Below are 22,356 nucleotides of genomic sequence, written 5' to 3'. Positions count from 1 at the left end.
ACGACTGCTGCATCCCAAAAGCACAAGCTGAGCATCCATCAAAAGGGCCATTATCTGTGATTTCTTAGCAGCCACTGTTGCTCTTCGGCAGGGAGAAAACAGCCCCCCTTTGCTGCAGCCCCCCAAGCAAAGGCATCACTGTGCCAGTCGTGAATGGGCACGGGGCTGTCGGTTCTGCATGGGATTTTGTTAGTGGTTGAGATTCTATAAGGTAGATGGTCCCTGTCTACACTGTGAACCTCCAGATGTGGTCAGTGATTAATTCCCATGGTGGGTGGTTCTGAGACTACATTAGGGTTTGGCTAATAAGGCTGATTGTTTTTATAGGGGTTCGGATTTTAGGACTTTTTTGGATCCTGGTACCTACGTATCCTGGTCCCAGGGTACATTCTTCCTACGAGATGGAACATCCATAGGGCCAAGGAGAAACCTTGGGAGTGGGTCAGCCCACACACCTCTGCAAGAAAGGGAGAGGAGAAATGCTGCGTGGGAGCTTGCAAAAAGGGGCATGGCAAACAGAAAAAATGGAGTGGGAGAAGGTACAGGGTGCACAGAAAGGCCAGTTCCAAGTATACGTGCCTCAATATTGCAATTCTTGGCCATTGATAAAATGCCATCATGAACAACACTGAACGCTGTACTGAAAAAAATCATGGGAGATTACAGCCACCCAAAAAGCTGTCATCGTTGATTTCAGTCCTTGAACAACAATAGTTTTCTGAAAATGTGAGGGTGCAGTTTTCCTTGTCTTTGGACATAAGAAGAAAATGACTTTAGAATGAGAAAGAATGGCCTCAAGTTGCCCTCAGGGAGATTCAAATTGGATATTAGGGAACGCTTCTTCTGGAAAAGAGGTGATGCAGTAGCACAGGCTGCCCAGGGAGGTGGTGGTGTTACCATTCCTGGAGGTGATGATGAACCGTGGAGATGTGGCACTGAGGGATGTGGTCAGTGGGCATGGTGGGGACTTGGTGAACCTAGAGGTCTTTTCCAACCTTAATGAATCTATGACTTCACTGGAACAAATGAATTTTCACTAATCTGTAACCCCAAAGCCTTTGGCATGGGAAAGGATTTTCCACCTGGGGTGGACATCTCAGGACAGTCTACCCCAGAGATGGGGACTCTATCATTTTCTATGGCAATCTCCAGCTGTGGATGGATGGGCCAGCCAGACCCGGGGAGCTGCCAGGGAAACTGGCAGTGAGCACACAGGCTCCTGACAGCTCTGGAATGCTCCAGCTCCATTGACTTGCGACAAGGGTCCAGTTGAAAACCTTTGTGATTGAGGCACCTGTGTCCTCAGGCGTGTAACCCAGGTGGTGCTGATGACTTTCCAGGGTGACTTTCCCTTTGCACAGTTGAAACATGGCTAGAAAGAAGGTTTCAGTCATGATTAATGTGTTTCTGAGAGTGAATGCACTCATCTGAGTGAGTGCACTGGCACTGCAAAGAGATGCAGTGAATTGGTGGTGAGCAAATGAGTGCTTTGCTTGAAAGGCGAAGTGGGAGGTGTGTTGGGCAGACTTCTTTATAGCAATGTGGCAAGTGAAGCGGAGGAATCCCGTGTTTTCCTGCGATTCTCTTAATGTGGTGTTTCTGGGCTGTTTTAGTAACCGATCACATGTGGATCTGGAAAAAGCAGAGCATGGAGAGCCCCGAGCTGTGCGGGGAGGCTTTTCCTTTCCCTGCAGCCCTACTCCTCAGATCCCGAATTGCTGAAACGCTCACAACCGCACAGCACGGAGGCGGCGGTGGGCTGCGGAGCTCCGCTCCCGCTGCCTCCCGGCGGGGTGGGGTAGGGTGAGGTGGGGCGGATCGGGGCGGGGCGGCCGCTACCCCCGGCCCACGCGGAGCAGCGCTCGCAGTCGCCCGGCGGCGGCAGTGCGGAGCGGAGCGCGGTGAGCGCGGCGGGGCCGGGGGCGGGCAGCGCCGGGACAAAGCCGGGCTCGGGGAGACCTCAATGGAGTCTGGGGGGTGGGGGCGAAGCGTCCTCTCGGGAAACTTCGGGCAGGTCGGCGCCTGGGGGTGCCTCGTGGCCGGAGCATCCTCGCTCCGATGAAACCCTGTGGGGCGCATCCGAGCCGCGCCGGACTCCTGCTGCCCGACTGGGAACGTTGCTTCGGCTGCGGGAAGGGGATCCCGGGCTGAGCGGCGCACCGCCGGCTGTGGGCCGGGAATGAGGGGTTTTCCCCGACTCCGCTCCCTGCCTTTCCTTTGTGTGGTGCTTTTTTTTTTTTTTGCTTTTTTTTTTTTTTTTTTTTTTTCCCTCCCCCATTGCTAGCTCCCATCAGGACACTTGCTAACTACCTTCGGGTGATGCAGGAGCCATTAGAGCTGCGAACTTCCCGGCTTCCTTCCCGGCGTTCAGCATCCCTGCATCGTAGCACGTTAATTTTTCTTTTCTCGGTCGGGTGGATAAAATGAATAATGGGGCGCTTGGATCATTGTCCCCTGACTTGGTGAGCAGCCCACATCTGAAGGCAATCCCCGGCTTGATGGAGGGCTGGTTGCTGCTTGCTGCATCTGAAAGGAAACAAAGTGAGAGTGCGGTCATGTTTGAAAAGATGTGGAGTTTTGTTGTCATTGTTCTTCTCTGGCAAATAATGTGAATTTTGTAGAAGCATGAGGTGTTGGGTGTGTGTCTAAAAGTGATTGGAGTCTGTGAAATCTACGGAAAAACCTGTCTAAAACAGTCTCTTCTCTGTAAAGAGTGAGACATCCTCCTATCTGATTTGTGAATCTCATTGATTTCCTTTTCGTCAATTTATCAGCCTGCCTGACAGCACCAGCCTGCAGGTACCTTAAGCAGTAGGAGCCCCCTTAACAAGGGGGCCAACTGGATTCAGCTGATGCTATTGGGCCAGCATTTCTCCCATTTGCTTTGTCCCCCCTGAGCTCTTACTGGCTCTCCCCCCTTTCCATCTGGGAGCCAAGTGCCCGTGCTGTATCCAGAGAGGATCAAAGTGTGACAGAAGTGCATCTGGTTCTGAAGGTGTACAGGTGCAAAGTTGTCTGTAGCCATAGTGTTGTGTCTGCATGGTGAGAGCCTGGCAGGATCAGGTGGTAAGATTTACTTTGGTGCTGTTGGTTTAGGGATGGAAAGTGCACGTGCCCTTGGAGACCCTTGGAGGAATCTTGGTTTGGTTGATTTGCAAGCACCAGCTTGCTGGCTAGGAGCTGGTGCCCTGAGGTTGGTGATGCAGGGAAGAACCCCAGAGCGACACGGGGTGCTTCTGTGGCAGGGTACTCACAGCAGCCAGCTGCAGTTTTCCTGGTCCAGTTGCGTTTTCTGATCTTTTCTTCTCTAATCCACTGAGCTCTGTGGGAGTCATCTCTGAAGTATCTCCAAAGTTGTTAGCTGTAGATAGCTACTGACTGAGCGCAATCAGATCTGGCCGTGCAGGGAGGGGGCACAGGAATGCAGGAATGTCTTCCTCCTGGGGCATTTCCTCCTGGGGAAGGAAGATGGGAAGGCATCCTTGTCTGTAAGTAATCCAAGAGCAAAGCGCTTCTCCCTTTGCAGACAATGAATCGTTTCAGCAAGCTGACACTGTTATTTGTGGCTCCTGGCAGAGCGGATGCGAGCTTTCTGCCAGGCACTTGCTGCAATCAGTGCCAGCCCCAGCCCTGCTGCTCGTCTGGCTGGGAGAGAAGCCTTTGTGTGCAGCTGCAGGAACCACAGTGGTGCTTCTGGATGGACAGTTGTTGTCAGTCCCCTTGGTTACAGTCACCGACTCTGGTCCCCGTACCACTGAGGGGCAGTTAGTGGGCATGGTGGGGGTGCGTTGGCGGTTGTGCTTGACGGTCTTAGAAGCCTTTTCCAACCTTAATGATTCTATGATTTTATCTCCATGCTTTTTTCCAGAGAGAGGATGTCACTTTGGGAAGGAAACCTTTCCCACCTGGCTCTGCTCTGCAAGGCTGTGAGCAGCTCTTCCAAGACCTCTTCCCCTTCCCCTTGATCTAAGCCTTGCGTGAGGCTGGTTCTGCATGCTCATTAAACAGGGAATTAAATCATGTAGGAATGCTGCTTGTTTGATGTCTTCTCTCTTGCATAGTTATGCTTAGAAGTTGAGGCTTTTTAAGTGATTGTGTGGGCTTTAGCTAAGCTGTGAAGAAAGCCTTGTAAACAATGAGCCTTTGTGACGAAGGCAGAATGAGTGTAATTATCACCTGTCCTATTAAAGATCATTCCATTTCTTTTTTTCTTTCTGTTTTGTGGATACTGAAACTAACCAGGCAGTGCTGTGCCTTTCCAGATAACTTGGTGACCTTAAAAGCAACTGCAAAATGAACAGCGGAGGACAGTGTAGAAGACGCGTTGGGCTCTTGCTCTGAGCCTCCAGGATTTGAAGATGTCTGCGTGCAGTGACTTTGTGGAACACGTGTGGAAGCCTGGCTCCTGTAAAAACTGCTTCAACCCAAAGAGTTCCCATCGGCTGCAAACACCCCCAGACGTGGGAGCATGCGGCGTGCTCCCGAATGGAGGTAGGAGCAAGCCCGAGAGCCCAGCGTTGGAAGACGAAGGCGTAAATACCTCTGTGTTCTCCAAGCCAACCATTGCTGTGAAGCCAACTATGATCAACTCAGATGTTTCTGACACGTGGGCGGATGTGAATATGAATTCAGATCTGTCACAGGTAATGATTAATCCAGTCAAAGCATGACTTCCCATTACTTACCTCCGCTCAGGAACACTAGGAGGATCTGATAAAACCGTTTCATTCTCACTGCTTTTCCTTTTGCTCTTGACTCAGGTTTATAGAGCTGTGTTGGTTTCCCAAATTATTTTTGGCTAAAGCGGAATTAAACATTGCTTGTGAGTGCAAAGGAGCTTAAAAACACGCATAGGAACTTAAATGAGCACGTGGGTTAGTTATTTTCCTAGAAAAAAACTACTGGAAAGAAATCCTTGGGCTGAGTGTCTGAGTGTCACTGTAGGAGGCACATGTGAGGTGTGGGAATGGTCCCCTCCTGCCTCAGAATCTTCCGCTCTCAGGCCATGCGCAGAGCCTGGTGTCCCAGAAACCATAGCCTGACTGCCTCGTGGATAGCTAGTGATATGGAGGAACAGGGCTGCTGCAGCCTGGCCATGGGTTGGCAGGTACTACACAGCCAGTATGATCTTCTTGTTTTTTCCTTGGCTTTCCATCTTAAGAACTGAGCTGAGTTAAGTCTGACAGTCTTGAGGCAGAGGAACTTTAGTGAATTTTTTCCCTCACTTCTGGGAAGCAATGCTGTGAGACCCAATTGGTGTAAATCTCTCTCAGGTGAAGAGATTTCAGATATGTTCCTCCTTCTACTCCCCAGTCCCTCCTGCTGAGTGTCACCAAGCTGCTGTCACAGGAAAATCTATGACAGTCTATAGTGTCTGTGCTCCGGAGAATTTGGCTCTGGAGCAGCGGTGTGAAATGAAGCGAAAATAGCAGAGGAAAGCGCAAATACTCCTTCCCTCTCTGAATCTTTAATTGCATGGTGACTCACAGACAGGATGACAGGTTGGACATGTTTCTGGCAGTGAACCCATACAAAGAGAAAGGAGGATGCCTTTCTCCAGTGCATTGCCATTGTTGGTAATGCAAGTGGTGCGGGACGCAGCACAAGTAGGAAAGCCTCACAGGAGACATCAGTGGGTGAGCACAGCACAGAACAGGCTGCGAATGGTGGTAAACTTTCCTTTGGTTCTTTTTCTTGTGTTGCTTTCTCTTTCATTTTGCTGTGCTGATAGCACGCTTGTCTCTTTGGCCTGCGCAGGTTGGCTGGGGAATGGTTTCCGGTAAACATCTCCTTCTGAAGTCAGGCGACTCACAGCGGATCTGCCTCGATGGGTTTGGAGCCAGCGGCGTGAGAAAACCCTTCCTGCACAGCCCACCACGCGACTGCCTGTCCTGCTGCACGCCCAGCTATTCCATGGTGGGCCTGCGTGGCCTGGAGAGCCACGTGGAGAGGAATGTCTCCATCCACAGCTTGGTGCTGGTGGGCGAGGTGGGCAAGCAAGAGGAAAGAGCCAAGGAGAAGTCTGCCCCGTCACATCGGCCCCTCTGCCCTAATCTGGGGGACAGAGGTGTTGTGAGCTCTGGCAGAAACCTTTCACCCCCAGAGGGTGACTGTGGCCGCCTCTGCTCTGGTGTCGAAGGGGAAGGGGGAGAGTACTGTTCGATCGCAGAGTCCCACAGAGAGAGCCTGGCTCCCCGCAGCTGGAGGCAGAGGGATACTGTGGAGCTCTCCAGGCTGAGTGGCAGGGCGGCGAAGTTCAGTGAGGAGGAGCGCAGGGCTGTGAATGTGGCCTTCTGCATAGCGAAGGAGCGGAGCGATCTGCTCCCCTACACCTTGTGTGCAGAGAGTAAAAAGCCGACCCGTCAGTCTGACCCTGCTGCCCTCCCTGAGAGCAGCAGCAAGATGGCTGCCTCTGCGCCGTGCCGGGAGAAGGATGACTTGCTTCTCCCCAGAGACATGGATGGAGGCTCCAGGCCTGAGGGACTGAACGCTCCCCAGCAGGCCTTGGTGGAGCCGCAGCGTGCCCGCCTCACTGAGCCGGCCCGTGGGGATCCCATCTATGCCGAGAGCACCAAGAGGAAGAAAGCCCAGCTGAAGGGGGTTGGTGGATGTGTGGATGCAGAGAAGCTGGCCGGTGGCAAGGAGCAGGCCGATGGCACGTGGAGGGATGGGAGCTGGCTGCTGGGTGCTGAAAAGGAGCACCAGGACTCCACAGCCCAAGTGGCAGCAAAGATAACGATTATGGCTGCGCACACGGAGGATGACCACAAGACAATATTTCTCAGCAGCCCTGACTCTGCTGTGGGCGTTCAATGGCCATGTGTCAGCCCTGCTTCCCACCCTGATTTTGGGACTTCATCACCCGCTGTCGAGCCTGGAGAGATTTTTCAAGCATCTGGAAGTGAAAATGGCCCAAGGTTTCACTTGGCAGCTCCTACCAAAAACACAGTTATGGAGAGCCCAGCCATCCCCCCAAAGATGTCCAAAAACAGCCAGCAGGGCAGTGAGGAGAGCCATGTATCCCCAGTCAGTTCCTCTGTGACAAAGCTTGGTGACACCAGTAGTCAGGATGGAGCTGGGGCTCAGCTGCCAAGGAGCTGCGCGGATACAGGTACCTTCAGGACATCTTCTTCTCCATGCACTCACGTTAATGGGATTTCTGTGGAAGAGTCCAGCAGAAGCCTGGCAGGCTCACCCTATGACAGGAGGCAGAAATACTACACCCCTACATGGGCCAAGCAGTGCCGGATAGAGGAAGAGGAAGAGGAGGAAGAAGAGGAAGAGCAGGAGCTCTCAACCCACCCATGGGCAGTGGGAGCTGAGAATGGAAGGGCTGGCGCTGACCTTGTGGAAGACTGCCCAGTGCTGGAGAGTCAGGCTGGGATCAGCAAGTCATTGTCTTTCTCCTTTGACTTCCCTAAGGACAAGAGCAATGGGGTGGAGTTTGCACCACCACCGCCGCCACCAAAAAAGCAGTCCAGGTACAGCCCTGTGAGCGTGTGTGTGACTGCTAAGCTTTTGCCATCGCAATGATTTCTGTAGGGCTTGGTTGACTGGCAGGTGATTATTGTTCTTTTTTTTTTTTCCCCTTTCTGAGGTGGATTTTCAGGAGTATAGGAGATGATGGCATAGCTGAAAAACTGTCAGATATTTGCAAACCCTGGTTTTTCTTGGCTGTAAATGGCTGCTCTGGGTCACAATACTCAAGTGAGATCAAGGTCCATACGTTGGACCCCTCTACTGCTTCCCACATCAGTTTTGTTCTGTCTCAGCAGAAATCCTTAGTATTGAGTGCAACCTAAAACCTGAGGTTACAAGCTCATCTTGTAAGTGGCAATGGGGAGCTTCCTTGGTGTTCATAGCAAGGGCCTCTGAAATCCTAGTTTTCAATTTGGCTCTAACATCTTTTTTGCTTTAAAGGTTAACACTTGAAGCTGTACTTTCCTAGGGAGGGCTCCCTGCCTGCAAGCAAGTAATTGGAGTTGTCTACCATGTGCTTATGATGTGTGGAGCCACCTGGCTTCAGGGAGCCTTCCCTTTGCTGGAGCTCTCCTGAGATTCAGGCTTGTGGGCAAGGTGACATCAGGCACCACAAAATGTATGCAGGAAAGCTGTCCATCTGGGAAGGAAGTCACTCTGCTAAGTAATTAATATAGCAGACTTCTGATACTTGTGTGTATTCAGCTCCCACAGTTGTATTAAAAAAAAAAAAAAAAGACAACAAAAAAAAAGCACCCAGGGAATAATAAAAAAAAAAAAAAATTCCTTTCTGTACAATTAATGAATTAGGCTGTCTGATCACAGGGGACTGGGATATTCCACATTCCGCAGGTGTTCTGCATTTGCTTTATTGCGTAATTCAGTTTTGTTTCCTGAAACTGTGCACTGCACAGTGGATTTGACTCCAGCTCCTTGGTTTAAAAGTTGAGCATTTGGAGAACTTGCTGATGGGGCCTGCAGTCAGGGTTGTTTGTGGTCAGCAGCATCCTTTAGGCTGTGACAATGTTAGGGTTGGTGCATCCATTGCCCTGCTCTCGTACCAGATTTTCAAGGTCTGGCTAACAGAGAGAACTTTAAATTGGTTTGAATTTCCTTTTAACAAAGCATTTTCAAATGGTTTAAAATGACTAAATAGTGAACAGATTGGCTTTCTCAAGAGAAGGGGACAAGACGAAAAATAGGCTTTAGTTCTTAGTGCTGTTTTTCTGCTGTAATGCTACATAGTGCTTGATGAAGCTTGAGGGGAAAGAAAAGGTCCACAAACATGTGAGCACGCAGATGAGCTTTATTGCCTTTAGAATCAGCGATGGTGCTGAGATCTTCTTTAGCTCTGATCCTATGAACCTTATTTCACAGTTGCTGCCACTGGGTGCCTTCTATCAGCCTGTGCTTGGGGTTGTGCTTGCCTTGTGAGATTCTCAGGTCCAGTAGAGCTGGGATGATGTGATGCTGTTGAGTGATCACAGAGGAAATGCCAACTCACCTGCTGACAGTCCTTTAGCACCTGATTTTTCCCTGCAGAGCAAAGGTCACCAGGCAGGCCAGAAGGATGATGGCCCTGACAGTCAGTGGTTCACACCCCAGCAGTGCCATCCACTTGATGTGCTAGGAATTGTGATCTGTCCTGGTGGGTGTGGAGCATTTTCTTCTTCTTGGAAGGGCTGTTTCAGGCCCAGGCCACATCAACTCTAACAGTAGATTCTGAGTCATCTTGAAAGCATCTGCGTGCTAGAAAGAGGACAGGGAAAGTGAGGACAGGGTATGTGTGGAATGTATGGCCAGCATCTTTTGTGGAGCTATGGAACATGCCATCTGGTTGAGGAGGGTGCTGGCATTGCTCTTATCCCCATTGCTGTAGGCAATGCGTTGTGCTACATGCAGCTGCCTCCCAAAACTTTGATGCCTGCAGCTGAGCCTTGGGATGCCTTACTCAAAGAGCACCACTCCCTGGTTACCGAGGCCCTGCGTGGCCCTGTGGCCTAAGGAGTGATACGATCGCAATGGTGGGTTTCACAAGCCATGCAAACACAGCCAGCTGTTTTGTTTGTTTGCTTTGAGCATGCTCTTGTTTTCATCTCCAGCTTGCCTTCTCTGAGCGTGTTGATGCAGGATCCAGGGAGTTGTTACCTGTGTGTGTCAGCGGGAGGAATGCCTACGTGCACAGCTAGTTAAAACCACCATAGCAGGATTGTGTTACCTGTGCAGCCATTACTGGCAGCTTTAACTCATGGTAGGACTTGCCTGGTGCTGGTGGAACATCTCTGGCATTCTTGGGCGACGTGCCTGAGGAGGAAGGAGATCTTGCACATATGGTGACTGTGAGACACGTTTCTGCTCTCCTAGGCCTGGGCAGCATGTGGGCATGTGCTTTTCCGTAATGGAAGAGCCACCACTGTTATGGTTGTGATATAGTCCCTCACAGACACAGGATGTGCCAGCCCAAGACATCCTCTGGTGGGACAGATGTGAAGGTCCCTTCACCAGATGAGTGTAGATGAGGCCAGGGTAGGCTGAGTGCAGTTTCAGGAAAGGTGTGTAACCACCTTTTTTCCTCCTAGGTCTTAAGCTGTAACAGTTCAATATTATTGACTTTCTTGACTAAACTGAATTGATTAAAGAAAATGTACATGTATTTCAAATTTGAGAAAGAAGAGAATACGCAGCATGTTAAAATTGTCTTCTTTTTGGTTCCTCTTTGCTCTAACAATGAAAAGGAGGAAAAAACAGCGCAAGGCACTGATGAGACTCCAGGTTTGCTGTAAGCTCACCTGTGCCTATTTCATCCTTCTGTTTCTTCATACAGTTCTTGTTTGAAAGATTACAGATATTTAAAGCTTGAAACTGAATAGAAAATGAGTCAAACTACAAAAGGAAAGAGATTGGAAAAGGAAAATGGCAGCTGGCCTTCTTCCAAGAGCTGGAAGGGTAGTTGGCTATGGAAAGGGCTCACCAGGAGAACTAGGATCCTCAGGACTTCAATGCGCAGTGATGGTTTAAATGTACTTTGGTGATAAAATTGTGACATTCACTTATTCTGCACAAGGGATGAGTACTTGTTGAAATTTATGCCTATGTTATGCAGAGGTTTATGCAAAATGATCCTAATGGTTCCTTCCAGCATATAAACCTTGACTGTTAATCTATTTTATGTGTCTCTAAAACAAAGGAAACGGCACTGCTGTTTTCATAGTAATTAGTGCCACCTTCAAAGGGCAGTGCTTTAGGTACCTTCTGGACTTTGAAGAACATGCTCACCTCAGGCAGTAAATATGTGCAGCTTGGCACGTCATGAAATCCACCACCAATGAAAGGACAAATGAGCTTGAGATGTACTGAGATTGCATGTTATAGTGCTGCTGTCCAGGATGCAAAAACTGGGGAATAGGGAATCGGAGGGGTTGCCTGAATATGCCAGGATGTCGTGTGTGGAGGATGTTGAATAATTCTAGTGTGTTTAAAGCTGCCAGAGTAATTAGGAAAGCTGGAAATCCTGTCTTGTTAGATTATTAGATTGAGAGCTGACTCTTTTGTGACCTGTTCTTTATGCACTCTGGCTTGAGGGTGCTGCTCTTGAAGCTACCACTTAAGGTGCTGAGCACAGATTTGGGAAATGGAGATAAATTAGGCACGGGCTGTAGTGTTTAAAATTAGATCCTGCTCTTTATTTTCAATATCTTTAGATGGAAAAGGCAAGAGAGAGAGCACTAACCTATGCCCTTGATGTGAATGAACACTACAAAGGAGAGGAAGTTGGGGTTAGCTGTAAATTGGGATCGTATAGGCTGTTACAGTGAGCAATAGCTCAGCTAATTTTATTGAAATGGGACAGTTTGGCCACAGCAAGCACTGTCAGTAGTTCTTCGGTACAGTGATCAGTATTTAACCTGGGCGTGCTGCAGGCTGCGTGTTGAGCAGCTCCTAGGAAAGGAGGGAGATGTGAAACTAGAATATTTCCAGGCAGTATAAGCTGGCCTGCTGTAGCATCTGAAACAAGAGCAGGATGTCGCTTAAGCGGCGAGCAATTTCTATTTCGGTGTGCCTATTCAGGAACTGCATTTTACATAAGTCACAGCCGTACAGAAAGGAAATGGGGCTCTCTGTACGTATGACTTCAGCGCTGGGCTCGGCAAACACGCAGCCAGGAGGGTGCTGGAGGCGGCCGTGTTGTGCCCAGGTTGCTGGGAGGAATAGGTGCGGCTGCGCGCCGCGGACCTTGCACCTCTGAGCAAAGTCTCATCACTGCCTGAGTGCGGGAATGGTAAGGCAGCGCCGTGGATCTGTGCTTAAGTGATGGGACAGAAACTGAAATGCATCAACTTTTCTTTTGTGTGCGTGTGTGCTGTGTGTGGATGGGGGGAGGAACGTGTTAGAAAGCGTCTCATCTGTGCAAATCAAGACTAGCTCTCTCCTAAAATCTTTCTTTTTTTATGGATTCAAATGCTTCCTTGATTCTCAGCTGCATGGGTGGGTACCCCTCCATCTATTTCCCCATGTTACTAAAAACTGAGCTTCTGAGCAATGCAGTTATGGGATGAATTTGATAGTTTACGTATCCATATGTATGTGTATATATATGTGTGTGTGTATATGTATACGTATAGTTTTATTTAAAAAAAAAAAAAAAAAAAGAATTTGAGACCAGCTGGTTGCCAGCAACAGAGCTAAAAATCTCAGTGCATCTCTTGCTTGCTCTTACTACTTTTTCCTTTTAACCTGCCTTGTGTGATGCGTGCGAAGTTTTGCAAACCATCCCGCAGAGGCTGGCTGCAGTGACCGAGTGTGCGTGGTAAACTCATCACGGCGCAAGATCAAGAGCAGTGGCTCCACCAAGCTGTACCTGGGGTGGTTTTCACAGCCTCATTTTGATCAGTCCCTGAGTATTTTTAGAATGAGGCTGCTTGGGCAAGTGAGGAAGTCTGGCAGAAGTTTCTTCCGGGCTTCTCCTACGTGCTGCTCTCCATGTGGTTGTGTGGACATGAGAGTAAGTGCTTTGTCTGGACATAGGGCAAAATGTTTCTTAACTGTAAAACGCTTGTGGCATCGGCTTGGCTTGAGGAAGAGGAGGGACTGTGTGTGTGTGTGTGTGTGAACAATGTGTCACAAGAACAGCCATGTATGCCTTTTGTTTGTCTTTCTCAGCAGCCGTTCAGCTCTGATTAGGAAACGCCAGATACCTTCCAGCAAGATAGCTGGTGGAAGCTTTCTTTTTTGCAAATTTTCCAGCAGCCTTTATATGTTCTCATTCAACAATCTGTTGAGTTTTATCAGTAGATTAGCAGTTTTATTTAAAAAAAAAAAAAAAAAAAAAAAAAAAAAAGGGGAAGGGGGGGGCAAATAGCCTTTGTTTACTGGCCGTAGAGTCTGAACTGTACCAAAGATGGGGTGTTTGATTTCAACACCTCCTGTTGTTTACCAGAGAAGAAAAAATGAAGAAAATGCAGGGGAAACTCTTTATCACGTTCTGTATCCTGCTTGCCTACAATTGATCGTTTGAACTGTGACTCTGGCAGGACATAAGGACAGCTTATGGTTTATGTATTTATTTCTTTTAGATGGAAGTTGTATGACCTTTAGATGGAAGTGGGCCTTACATTAAAAACTGCATGGTAGGTCCTGGGTTTGGCATGCTCTTGTTTTCTGCAGAGGTCATTCTTTTTTTGGAAGATGTCAATCGTTACAACGATGCACCAAGGAGATGATGATTGCCAGTGATGGAACTTCCTTATCCTCTTGCCTCTGCCAAGTAGGAGCTGGATTCTAATGCCCAGTCCTTCTGTAAAATGGGAGAAGTGATGCTTTGCCTTTCCACTGAGTTTTACCAAGGGCAAATAATGGTGGGTCCCCACTTCCCAGTGGCAATGGCCAAAATGGGATATGATTCAGAACCACACTAGGAAAAAGAAGATGCAGACCAGGGTTGGGTGCTGTCACCCCAATGGGTCTCTCTCTGCTCAAATGCAGCGGGTTTCTCATGGGGACTGGTGCTGTGCAGGGGTATAGCTTGCTCAGTGTCAGTGGGGTACGATCCCCAAGTTCTAGAGCAAGAAGAGGAAAAGTGCACAAGGTAATAGCGTGTCAGTATGGATGTGCAGAGATCAAGCTGAGGCTGCTCTCAGCTTGATTCTCCATGCAAAAGTATATGCATCATGTCTTTTGCTGTCTCCTGACCTCTCTGTTTACTCTCCCTAGGCATGCTCTGAAGATGAACCCAAATAACGCTGAGTTGGAGAGGGCCAGCAACAGCTCTGCTGAGAGCCTGAGCCCACCTTTCAGAAGCGTCCACGTCAGCTTCACAGCTGGCTCCTCCGACAGCCTCAACTCTGACACTCAGGCCGGCAGCGATGGCAGTAAGTGGCTGCAGGGTAGAGGAGAAGTAGCATTAGCACTGAGGAGGGATTGCCCTATACTGAGTACCACTGCTGGAGCAGCATTTGCAAAGCAGCGATCACAGGGATCCCATAACCTAATTCTCCCAGCAAACCACTGTATCGAATCATAGAATCATTAAGATTGGAAGAGACCACTAAGTCCAACCATCACCCCATCCCCACTATGCCCACTAACCATGTCCCTCAGTGCCTCATCTCCACATTTCTTGAACACCTCCAGGGGTGGTGACTTCACCATCACCCTGGGCAGCCTGTGCGAGTGCCTCACTACTCTTTCTGAGAATAAATTTTTCCTAATATCCAATCTCAAACTCCCCTGACAAAACTAGAAGTCATTATTTCACCCTCCTGCTTCTTGATACACTTAAGATGAATGTGGCAGAGCCAGATCAACATCATGGCTTTTTCCTCTTTCATTTGGTCAGAGCCAAATCTGTTTGTCCTGTGATTCTCCTCTTGTCTGGATGAAGCCCCTGTCTGAAAGCAGTTCTGTTTGTCTTGGCTGTGCTCCATACGTTGCCCAAAGTTGCATTCATGGACAGTCCTTAAAGGATTTGAAAAGTACCAGACTCTTGTGCTAGTAGTTGATCTCTCCCTCTCATTGCGTTCCCAGTTGTTTCTTGAAGAGGGAAAATCTGCCTGCACTTGTTTAACTGAAATTAAAAAATACTAATATGAAGTCACTTTCTTCATAAGTGTGTAACTTAGACATGTGCTAACATGTTTGGCAGCTCAGAAAGTATTTCCTTTTTGCAAAAGCAACCTTCATGTAGTGGAAGTTCTCTCTTTCCAAGAGCAACAGCGTGCAGCTATAAAATTAAGAGTCAGAGCTCTGGAAAGTCGATTTTTCCACTTCTATCTTGGACTCTGAGAGTGAGACTGCCAGGAAATTGTACATGGGGAAGGAGAACTCACATGCGTCAGATCTTTACTTGCAGGGCACAGGAGCAATTTGCAGTCAAAACTTACACAAGACAAGAGGATTTCTCTGCCTCCACTAGCAGAGGCGACTTTAAACTCAACTCAGGAAGGCTGTGCTTTAAACTGAGTAACCTGTATGTAATTTTTTCCTCTTGCTGATGTAAGCAAGCAGTTGTTATGCAGTCAGCCATTGTGTGAGGTGAGCCCGCATTAATTGACTATGCTGTCAGATGTTAAAATATGGGGCGGTGTTCAAGCCCTTTGCTGCAGAAGGAAGGACTCTACCCTGAAGGTGCAGAGCGCAGTACGGAAAGTTATGGAAGGCTTTCAGTTGTTAACCTATGCTTAGGGCAGAGCCCAGCAGCACATAAAAAAGAGGCGAGAGCAATTTGGCGTTTGTGGGTGTGCATGTGAACTGGTTGCCAGAGGTTCCAGTAATGCTGCTTGTTCCGTAAGTTTCTATCAAATGAATCCTACCTCTTGAAGTGGGAATCTGACTGCATATCCTGGTGATTGTGTTACTCTTGGACTGCATGCTGAAGAATTCCTCTTAGCTGCATCTTCTGTTATAGCCCCTTGGAGTGGAAGTGGCAAGACATGCTCTGCTGAATGCCTCATCTGCAGTTCTGCCAGTTTTTTGATAGAGGGGATCTTTCCTGCAGACCAGGCAGGGACTCTGTATTTTTTTCTGTCTCCCTGACCTGAAAGTCTTGGTCTTTATTTCAGTGTCAATCATCCTTTTTCCACTTTTTTCCTCTTCTGCATCCATATTACTTGTCTCCAGCCAGGTAGAAAGGCAACAGCTACAGCTGCCTGAATGAGCGTTCCTGTACTTGTGTAAATGCTGTAGGGAGCTGAAAGGGTTTTGTGGTATGCAGTGGGGCTGGTTGCCCTCTGAGCAGGGAGGTCTGATGTAAGCTGGGGACAGACAGTGGGGAGGCCAGATTTCTTCAGAAGAGTGGAGCTTGCCAAACCCCATACAATGACCCTTACCCAGTGTAAGGCAGGGAGACGTGTTCAATATCCTTGTTGGGCTGCTCTGCTCATGTTTAAACCAGAGCTGTGTGTTGCATGAGTCACTCTTATCATGCCATGCTGCTGAGGCACTGGGTGGCAGCTCCCAGGTGAAACAGGCTTTGCTTGAGAGATTGCTGTCCAACAAGAATCCCTGAGATCTTCATTCTTACCTCCTTCTGTATGATGTCACAGCTTAAATATTTATCCTCTACCAGCTTTTTGCTATCGTGCATGCAGTTCATAGGAAAGCAATTTCTGATCTGCAGACCATTTCTTTAGCTAGCTGGTTGCATCCTGCTTTTCAGAGCTGCTGTATTAAACCAGATTAAAGAACCAACCCCGATGGTGTAGCTTTGCAGGTGATGAGAATTGCCTGTTGGGTACTGGTGGAGGTAGCTTGTAGGGATGGCAGGTACATGGAGAGGGGTCCGTGCTCTCCACCGTGGATGAAACCCTGTACTTTGCTGTCTCCTAGGACACTCGTCTGAGCCAAACCACTCACCCCCTCCAGCTGAAATCCTGGCCTTTCCCCCTGTCCCCTTCCCTCCTGCCTCCGGTGATGACAGTCTCTCTTCTGTCTCAAGCCGCCCGCCTCCTCTGCCTCAGAAAAAGACAGTGAGCAGGACAGTGTCCTCCCCAGATGGCTTTTTTGGGGGACAGGGGTCTTCAGGCAGAGCAGCTGGTACTGCTTGCCCCAGGCTGAACGTCAGCCATTCTGAGAGCAACGTCTGCCTCCATGAGGACTCTCCTTTCCTCCACCCGGCCAGTCTCAGAGGCCACCCCAGCATCTTCTCCTCCTCAGAGTCCCTGGAGAAAGGCTCCAAAGGAAATGGCTACTGGGGCTCAGCCACCAGCAAGAACACAGGGACCTGCGTCCCCAGTAGAAACCTCCAGTCCCGTTCTTCCTCGCAGCTCAGCATGTCCAGCCAGGTATCATCAGGCTCCAGCCTCCAGCTCCACAACCTCCTGAGCAATATTGACAGCAAGGAGGGGGTATACGCCAAGCTGGGGGCCCTCTACGCTGAGTCCTTGCGCCGCCTGGTCGCAAAGTGTGAGGATTGCTTCATGCGGGAGCAAAAGAATGAGCTGCACTTCAATGAGAACAACTGGTCGCTTTTCAAGCTGACGTGCAACAAGCCCTGCTGTGACTCAGGGGATGCAATCTACTACTGTGCCACCTGCTCCAAGGACCCTTCCACCACCTATGCTGTGAAGGTAAGGCCGTGACAAAGGTAAGCCTGGGCAAAGAGCTGCAGGCTCTGCATCCCACAGAATCGTAGAATGGCTTGGGTTGGAAGGGACCTCAAGGACTGTATGCAGCACTGCCATCCTCCACATTTAATACTAGACCAGGGCCCCATCCAACCTGGTCAATAGCAGAGCTGGGACTGAATTTCTGGGTTCTTTTCCATTGGGCACCAAATGAAAGAGCAGAATTAGCAATACAGATTTAAGAAGCATCACCAGAATTTGCTGGCCTGTTTTCTTCAGGTTCATCATTCTCACAGCTGAAGTTTGGCAAATGAAAACCCCTCCCAAGATTGCTAGTCTTCCTTCACACCTTGAAAGAGTTGATTTGGAGATGTAGGTTTTTGTTGTAACAAATGTCAGCAGGGTGCCTACTTCTTCAGACTGTTGGGGTTTACAACACAACCTGTTTCTCTCTAAAAAAAACTTTGTGCAAATGCTGTGTTGTAAAGTTAGCAATGTTCACCTTTGACAACAGAAGCTGCTTAAAAGCTATCGAATACATCTATTTTCCCTCTGCCTGCCTTTTAAGTGAATGGTTTGATCCAGAAACTGTGTGAGTGCTTGCATGATCTTGAAACTACAGGCTTTAAGATTTTTCAGGTCTCAATTAAACAAGGCAAGGCTGACCTAGACATGCTGTGTAAGGTCAGGCTTGCCTGAAATACATACATTCCTGTCACTGTGTAGAATCTACATTTGAAATGGAAACTTGAGGTGCCACGGTCAAGCTCTCTGAAACCTAGATCAATAAACTTCATGTACATTTTATGGATTCACTGTTCTTGACCCAAGTTACTGCTGGAATACTGAACCTTTAATTTCTATTTGGACTTCAGCCTAGGGGAAGTTCATTGCTGCTTCCTCTTCGTATTGCTTTTAAAGACCTAAAATAATTCCCCAAAAAAGCAATGCTAGAGATGCATTAAGCAAGAAGAAAAATTTATTCTGAACTGTTTTCACTAGTACAGCCCCCAAGGGGGTGTTTTAGCGAAGTGATAGCTTTAAAGCCAGTTGACTTTTTTCAAAGAAAGTAGGGTCAACCCAACAGGAGGGCTCCAAATAACCAGAGTAGAGTTGGATGGGGGCTTGCTGCTAGTCCAACGCTCAGAGCAGCAGCTTCTCTTACACGTTATTCCTAATCCATGGAAAATTTCCTGCAGAAACCTGAGAACTGCATGGTGAAGTGGCATGTTCCTTTTCAATGCGTGATCCCCTGTGGTACACGCAGGCCTTCCATCTTGCCTGCTGTGCCTGGGGGGGTTCAGAAGCTAAGCTCTACTGCTGTAGTGGATGAATTACTGCCAAGGCAGAAACACCACATTTTAGTCTCTTAATGGGTCTGTGCTTGTCTCCCTGTGCTCTTGCTACGCTGCAGAGCACTGTAATAAAGCCAAAACCGGTCCAACAGGGCAGTGCTCTGAGCCAGCATTAAGTGAAGTTACATATGTGCTTATGCGTGTGCACTCGCACATCTGCAGTGTTCCAGTGGGCCACCTTCTTTTTGGTAGATGAAATAGAGAATACTTGTAAAGCTTTACCGTTGGCTGATTTCTAACTGCTCCTCCTGGCTTGTGGTACAGATTTTTGGATGTGTAAGAAATCACAGACCTGTAGTTAAAATTAGATTTGGATAACTCATGACGGGTAGAGGACCTGACTTGTGCAGCCAGAGCCAGAGTTTGGTCTGTGCAAAGGCAGGCATTGCTACATCTAAATTAGCTGGAAGGACCCAAGGTTACATGAAATGTCTTCAGAGGAATTAAGTCAAGATACACTCTACTCCTTGGCTTCTTTCTCTGCTTAAAGATGAATGACTAATCCAGCCTCAGGCTCTTACTTGGTCTTGCTGCATGGAGGACGCCTCTGGTGCAAGTGAAAGTCATGAAGATCAGCTGACTGGGGAGGATCTCCCTGACCCTATCTGGTTGCATTTATTCTCCTGACGATTCCTCTTTCCCTTGTCCTAAGCCTTATGAGTCTTACCCATGTGCAGGAGGAACAAGCAAATTTGAGCAGCAAGGATATGGAAAGCTTCCTCTGCCATTGGAAACATTTGGGCTTGCTGTGACCCAATCTGCAGTCTGTCCAGCTCTCCAGAGATTATCTTTCCACAAAATAAGCATGTAGCAGAGTATTTTTGTTTAGAAGAGAAAGGACAATAGGAGCTTGAAATGCTCTATCTCCACACTATCATCTCATCTGAGTGAATTACCTGCAAACGCCTGGATTCGAACTGCTGCTAGTAGAATACAAAAGCAGCCTGCTTCCCTAGCTGCTCTCTATTATTGAATTTATTTTAACTCAGAGGCAAAATTGATTTCTTGTCTGATTTTGCACGCATGCCGTGACTGGCAGTGGCACGCTCCAGGGTTTGAAACCTTTTATGCTGTGTTTCAGCCTGTTGTTGATTCCTGTGGGTAAGATATAAATATATCCCTAAATAAAAGGGGGAAAAAAAAGTATAATAGAAATGCCAGAAGGCCCCATAAGTTAATGGATACTCCCATAATAAAACTGGTTTGGAGTTTGCTTAGTCTTTAATGCTCAAATACAAAATGAAATGAAGACAGAGTCACATTAGTTTAAGGAAATCTAGACTAGAAAATGTTTTGTGGGTTTTTTTTGTTTGTTTGCTTGTTTTTCCTCTTGAGTTTGGAGCTTTATCAGTTATTTCTAAATCTGTTGTTTGCTCCTACTTTCTCCCACTTTCCTCTGGAGTTTTTTTTTTTCCCCTGTGCTGATGAGTATAGTTTGTTACTGGTTTTCTTCAGCCATTGGTCAGGGTAATTACTGAAGCAAGGAAGTGAAGTGTTTGAGGAGGATGTGAAAGGAACTCCAGGATGCAGAACCAGAGAAGGGTGCGGTGGGAAGAAAGTGCTGACAGATAAGACATCTCTTTTGGTCTCTCCTCACAGATATGTAAAACTCAAGAGTCCAAGGTGGCTGCTTCGTACTGCAGCCCCCCAGTGCCGGTCCACTTCAACATTCAGCAGGACTGTGGGCATTTTGTGGCCTCTGTCCCCTCCAGCATGTTGCTGGCCTCCAGTGTGGGGAAGAGCATGTCTGGGGATGGCCTCCGTCCCTCCCGCACCACCAGCGAGCATGACTGTGTGGTGGTCATCACCCGCGAGGTGCCAAGCCAGACCACCGCCGACTTCGTGAGGGACTCGGTGGCACTGCACCAAGCCAAACCTGAGATGTACGAACGTCGGGTTTGCTTCTTGCTCCTCCAGCTCTGCAATGGCCTGGAGCATCTAAAAGAGCACGGCGTCATCCATCGGGACCTGTGTCTGGAGAACCTTCTTCTTGTCCCCTGCAAGCCCCCAATGAGCTGTGCGAAGGCCAGAGATGACAGAAATTTGCCCCGCCTCATCATCAGCAATTTTTTGAAAGCTAAACAGAAGCCAGGATCTGGAGACTCCAAACTGAAGAAGAGCCAGGCCCGGCTGGCCCCGGAGATTGTGTCAGCTTCTCAGTACAAGAAGTTTGATGAGTTTCAGACTGGAATTCTCATCTATGAGCTCCTGCACCAGCCCAACCCCTTTGAGGAGAAGGTGCACCTCAAGGAGCAAGAGTACAGCCCTGAGGACCTCCCTTCTCTGCCCAGCCTGTCCATTTACTCCCGGGGGCTCCAGCAGCTGGCCCACCTGCTTCTGGAGGCAGATCCCATCAAGCGCGTGCGGATCACCGAAGCCAAGCGGATGCTGCAGTGCTTGCTGTGGGGGCCACGGAAGGACCTGACTGAACAGCCCCTCAGCCACGAGGAAGCCCTCCACCAGGTGCTTCAGAACTGGGTGGACATGAAGCGTGCCCTGCTGATGATGAAGTTTGCGGAGAGGGCTGTGGACACGGAGCGGAGCGTGGAGCTGGAGGACTGGCTGTGCTGCCAGTACTTGGCCTCTGCTGAGCCTGTCTCCCTCTCACACACATTAAAACTGCTGCAGCTGCTCTGACCTTGGACATGTCTCAGAGGTGGCTGAGGGCTCCCGATTGCCTTGCAGTGAAAGGTACACAGCCCCATTAAAATGTGAGAGGCTTGAATCTCGGCTGTGAACATGTGTTCATTTCCTATCCTGTGCTCTGATCAATGTAAGACGTGGTTAGTACCCCGAGCACTAATTTGTGAGCAGGCAAAGCTGGGAGCCTACTCCTCTAAAGGAGGACTTTTTTTGTATGGTAAGTCTGTGGACTAATAAACTCCTGCCTTTGTGTGCATGTTTCTCATGAACAAAATGTACCTGAGTTGGTTTCTGCACATGTGGGATGATCCTTTGGTCCCTACTCTGATCACCAGAGTGGGCAGGCTGCCTTATTCTTCCTGGGAGTCAGAGCAGTACATATAACTTTCCTGTGTGAGGAAGAACCACGAGGGGCTTTCAAATTCATGTGTGTTTTGACATCCATTTTACAACAAAAGTCATGGCTGTATAAGCTGTATTTTCTGCTGTGAGAAACACATTGTCACCGGCCTATTACCTTCTCTAGGTGCTAATACAGCATTGCCTTCCTGTCTTGAACTGCAGCCTTGTAGCTGCTCATTTGTGCAAGGATGAGAGAGCTAGGATGGGGCTGTTCACAGAGATGATGCTGAATGCTGGAATTACCCCTTGTAAATTTAATGAAATGGAAAATCCCCAATTCACCTCCAAGGCCTCGGGGAAGAAAGTCATGGCCAGGCCACTTTGCTTTCCCCATCCATCCAACACCTTCCCATCACCAGGTAACTTACCTGTCCCTTGTGTATAGCGTTTATTTAACCTCTTAACTGTGCGATTAGCTGGCCTGGCCACAGTAGCCTTTGCTATGAGAGGCCCTTATTGCTGCTGTGTTTGTGTAACAAATGTGTAGGGCAGGATGCACTGTGAATGTTCTTCCAACAGATGTGGCACCATGGAAGAGAGCAAAGCTGCTCAACCCCTTCCAGCTCCTTTCCCTCTATCAAGACATACGGCAGCCACCTGGCTTTGTGGAGATGCCTTGCTGCTGCTAATTTTTCAGGAAGATTTGGGGGCTCTCTTCCACTCCAGAATGAAGCAGAGATGAGCTGCCCTGCTACAGTTCTGCAGTCATTGGCTGAGGAGTAGGTTTGGGACATATGAAGAGAGCCCAGTATCAGCTTTGTTGAGGGAGGACATGACTAGCTGAGCTACCCCCAGCTCAGCTGAAAACGAGGAGATATTCATCCAAGCTGAAAATGAGGAGAAAACTTTCCTTCAGTCTCACTTCACTTCCAGCTCTAGCCTGCTCTCTTGTGGGAATTTTAATTCCCCAGGATTTT

The 22,356-nt window shown here is 48.6% G+C and overlaps 1 protein-coding gene across 2 annotated transcripts; it reads left to right on the top strand.

The window, feature by feature from the left end:
- Positions 1-1,832: 1,832 nt before the first annotated feature.
- On the top strand, positions 1,833-21,311 carry PRAG1 (PEAK1 related, kinase-activating pseudokinase 1). Of its 2 annotated transcripts, none has more exons than XM_052682268.1 (6): positions 1,833-1,901; positions 4,263-4,643; positions 5,758-7,481; positions 13,690-13,847; positions 16,303-17,042; positions 19,994-21,311. In XM_052682268.1, the coding sequence occupies exons 2-6, from the start codon at positions 4,359-4,361 to the stop codon at positions 21,029-21,031; spliced, it is 3,945 nt and encodes a 1,314-aa protein (XP_052538228.1). In that variant the 5' UTR covers positions 1,833-1,901; positions 4,263-4,358; the 3' UTR covers positions 21,032-21,311. The 2 variants fall into 2 exon arrangements, with proteins under 2 accessions (XP_052538228.1, XP_052538227.1); XM_052682267.1 differs by lacking the exon at positions 1,833-1,901 and adding an exon at positions 2,290-4,165.
- The last annotated feature ends 1,045 nt before the right edge of the window (positions 21,312-22,356 follow it).

The sequence above is a fragment of the Tympanuchus pallidicinctus genome, unplaced genomic scaffold, assembly GCF_026119805.1.
Source record: "Tympanuchus pallidicinctus isolate F22 unplaced genomic scaffold, pur_lepc_1.0 scaffold2, whole genome shotgun sequence".
In the NCBI taxonomy this organism is placed as follows: domain Eukaryota; kingdom Metazoa; phylum Chordata; class Aves; order Galliformes; family Phasianidae; genus Tympanuchus; species Tympanuchus pallidicinctus.
Note: the sequence above shows the minus strand (reverse complement) of the source record. Positions and strands in the feature narration are given on the sequence as shown.

Excerpts from the sequence above, each read along its gene's own strand:
- PRAG1 (XM_052682268.1), top strand. The coding sequence starts at position 4,359 with ATGTCTGCGTGCAGTGACTTTGTGGAACACGTGTGGAAGCCTGGCTCC. Across the intron at positions 4,644-5,757 it reads TGAATTCAGATCTGTCACAG|GTTGGCTGGGGAATGGTTTC; the intron begins GTAATGATTAAT and ends TGGCCTGCGCAG. Across the intron at positions 17,043-19,993 it reads CCACCACCTATGCTGTGAAG|ATATGTAAAACTCAAGAGTC; the intron begins GTAAGGCCGTGA and ends CTCTCCTCACAG.